This window comes from Phytophthora cinnamomi, assembly GCF_018691715.1.
Source record: "Phytophthora cinnamomi strain GKB4 chromosome Unknown Contig39, whole genome shotgun sequence".
In the NCBI taxonomy this organism is placed as follows: Eukaryota; Oomycota; class Peronosporomycetes; order Peronosporales; family Peronosporaceae; genus Phytophthora; species Phytophthora cinnamomi.
Genome location: NW_027150972.1, coordinates 1,206,002 through 1,208,903, shown reverse-complemented (window position 1 = coordinate 1,208,903; position 2,902 = coordinate 1,206,002). Strand labels below are relative to the sequence as shown.

At 52.1% G+C, this 2,902-nt stretch overlaps 2 protein-coding genes across 2 annotated transcripts; one reads left to right on the top strand and one right to left on the bottom strand.

Moving 5' to 3' along the window:
• Positions 1-520: 520 nt before the first annotated feature.
• IUM83_10701 (uncharacterized protein) lies at positions 521-1,285 on the top strand (the record flags this gene model as incomplete). Its single annotated transcript, XM_067935217.1, has 2 exons — positions 521-738; positions 925-1,285. The coding sequence occupies 2 exons, from the start codon at positions 521-523 to the stop codon at positions 1,283-1,285; spliced, it is 579 nt and encodes a 192-aa protein (XP_067791575.1).
• Positions 1,286-1,754: 469 nt separating this feature from the next.
• IUM83_10700 (Choline/Carnitine O-acyltransferase) lies at positions 1,755-2,411 on the bottom strand (the record flags this gene model as incomplete). Its single annotated transcript, XM_067935216.1, has 1 exon — positions 1,755-2,411. One exon carries the CDS (start codon positions 2,409-2,411, stop codon positions 1,755-1,757), a length of 657 nt encoding a protein of 218 aa, XP_067791437.1.
• Positions 2,412-2,902: the final 491 nt, after the last annotated feature.

Sequence of the window (2,902 nt, the reverse complement as noted above, 5' to 3'; positions counted from 1 at the left end):
TTGCAGTTCCGGAGTCGCATCATGGTGGCCACGTCACGGAGGCCGCCACGCCAGCCCAGTGTTACGCGTGTCTCGCCGTACCCGTTGCGATGCCGTACCCGACACCTAGGCAGATCTCCGTCGACCTCGCAGCCCACAGTGGCTCCACGCACATCTCCATCGCAAACAGACACCCGTAGTCAAGGAGCACGACCGCTACAAGTGACTGCAGCAGCGCTTCGGCAGCAGCGATCTCCAGAGCTACGAGCTCCGGCAGCACCCGTTACAGCTTCGCCTGCACGAGCCGTTGGTCTGTTGTCAGCGCTGTCCTGCACCTGCACCAGCTGCATTGCCAGTGGACACGTCGCTGCCACGACCAGGGAGCGCACTTGAAGCCGCAGCAGAACCAGACCAAGCAGCTCCAAGTCATCTGTACCAGTTGCTGTTGCGGCCGATCGTAAAGGCGACCATCGCCCAACGCGATACGTCAACTGAGACCCTCGACGACATCGCTATCAACGGATGATCGTTCCACGAGATCATGCAGAAGATCTGGAGCTTGTTCAGCGGCCGCGTTAAGTGCAGCGCGGTGCGGACGGACGGCGAGCGGTCTGTCGAGACCCATGAGGTGGGCGAGTGGGAACGTGTCATGCAGTTGAGGGCCAAAAAGAAGGTGGTTGAGTCTACCAAGTCAGAACAGGCTTGGAAGCAGTGGCTGCAAAAAATGCAAGGGCATACAGTGACGCTCGTGATCTACGAGTATGGATTGTCGATTGCCAGAGCTCAAGATCGCGATGAATTTGTTGCAGCCTGCATACAACCTGAGGAGACCGATCGTGCTGGTGCAACCGCTTAGACCTCGTTGCGAGATTTTGTGGAGGGACTCCAAGAGCAATGTTGGGCTACATTCCAAGGTGAAAGTGATGTTTGGCGTATGTGGGCCAGCCATCTCACGCGGAATCTCAACAGGTCGACGTGGGACGCCGCGGCTCAACAACCACCACCAGAGTATATCACGAATCAGTTTCGATTTGTGGACACCCAGGTGGAGCAATACCTGGCCGATATTACTCGGAAGGCAACTGTGGTTCTAGACGTTGTGGAGGCGACAATTTTCGACTACCAGCAGCTGCGCCAAAAATGGGATTTGTTTGGACAGTATCTCAATGAAAATGATCGCCGTTTGGAGGTTCGCAAAAGTGTTATCATGGGGTTTCTGCACGACATTACTCCTCCTGGTCGTGGCGAAGTGATCGACCCTCTCCTTCAAATTGAGATCGTCGAAGACGCAGAGCACGCAGAGTGAGAAAAGAAAGAGGATTGCATGTTGACAAGTTTAAGCTACTCTTACTATTCAAGTTCCGTAAATTCTAATTCATCTTGGTTGCTTTCGCTAGCAGCGAGTTCGGCTCTGTTCTCATTTGAAAGAGGTCCAACAGGATCGAAGTAACCTTGTTTCTTCCATCCGCAGTGGTCGAACACCTTGTTCATGTCAAAAGCGTTAAAGCGTTGAAACGTCTGAACGACGAATGGAGTTAAATCTCGCCCGCTAGCTTCTGAGTAGTGCCATTGAAAAGAACGCTTGACGTATCCGAAGAGGAACTCGATAGGATTAAAGAACGGACAATACACCGACAGGACGATCACCACGACACCGACACTTCATAGCTAGTGAATAAGTTCAGGTGACGGCGGATGGTAACCCCATCCATGATCCGGATTGAATTCGGCCCAGGGTATTGGCGTATCGGTCCCTTCTCCGCGTGCACCAGGTCTTAAAAGCACTTGGTGAACTCCAGCCGATCGAACGTGTCTTCTGAATTGAAGCGGTCACTAATGCCGTTGACGCCTAAAAAGGCCAGGATCAATACCCGGGGTTTTCTGTCGAAATCACCACGGATGGCAACGTTTTTCCCTCGGACGGCGTAGCCTCGCTTGCGAACCATCCCTCTGTTGTCTAATGAAACCTCGTCGAGGAAGACGAGGTTCTGGTGGTTCCAGTCGAGGTGGCTGAGCTCTTCCACGAAGCGGCAGACGTCTAGCTCCTTGATGTGAATCGCCCTGCGCTCGAACACCTTCCACGTCAGACCAAACGAGTGGATAATGCGCCACATTGAGATCTTGGAGATCTCGGTGTCGTGAGCTCGTCTGAAGGCATCCTGAGCTTCATCTAAGTAGGAGAGGGGATAGAGCTGATAGCAGTTAAACAGCCAGATGCGTTGCTGGTTCGTGTACTTCCTCTCTCGGGTGGTCCGAGCACTCTGGAACACTCCGGTCTCGTAGTAGGTTTGCAGCCAATTGCCGATCGTGTGCTCGGTCTTATTAAAGACGTGGGCGAGATAGCTTCTGGTATAGCCGAGTTTGAGGTGCGCGTAGAGGCAGTGGTGGACAGTGCTGGGGTGCGCGTGCTGCCGTGTTACCGCTTCCTCCATCTTGCGTTGACCGTGCTGAGTGCACACTCGGGTGATTTTGTCGAATATTGGCCAATTAGCGACTAAGCTTGATTCTCCGCCCGATTTCGTGACCAGAGCCAAGCCGCACCCGTTTGGAAATTTCGGACAGCACTGACAATAATTGATTTCAAAATGAAAGTGGGGCCAATGCATTACAGAGAAACTACGGTGCAGCATTTTGGAAAGAGGGGTATGACTTGGCATGGAGTGATGGCACGATTTTGGACTTTAGAGTCTAACAAAGATGGTCATTCAAAAATTCCAGTTGCAAGCAAAGTGTATTTCAACCATATCGCGGCTTATGACAACAAACAGGACAAGGAAGCTGTGGCAGCATTTGTAGAAGCTGCGATTATAGCTGTCAAACGTGATCTACCAACCGTTACGAATATTATTGTTCAAAGCGACAACGCGTCCAGCTATCAAAATGCTTTTCTGGCATTAGTACTTCCTATCATCGGGATTGTTCA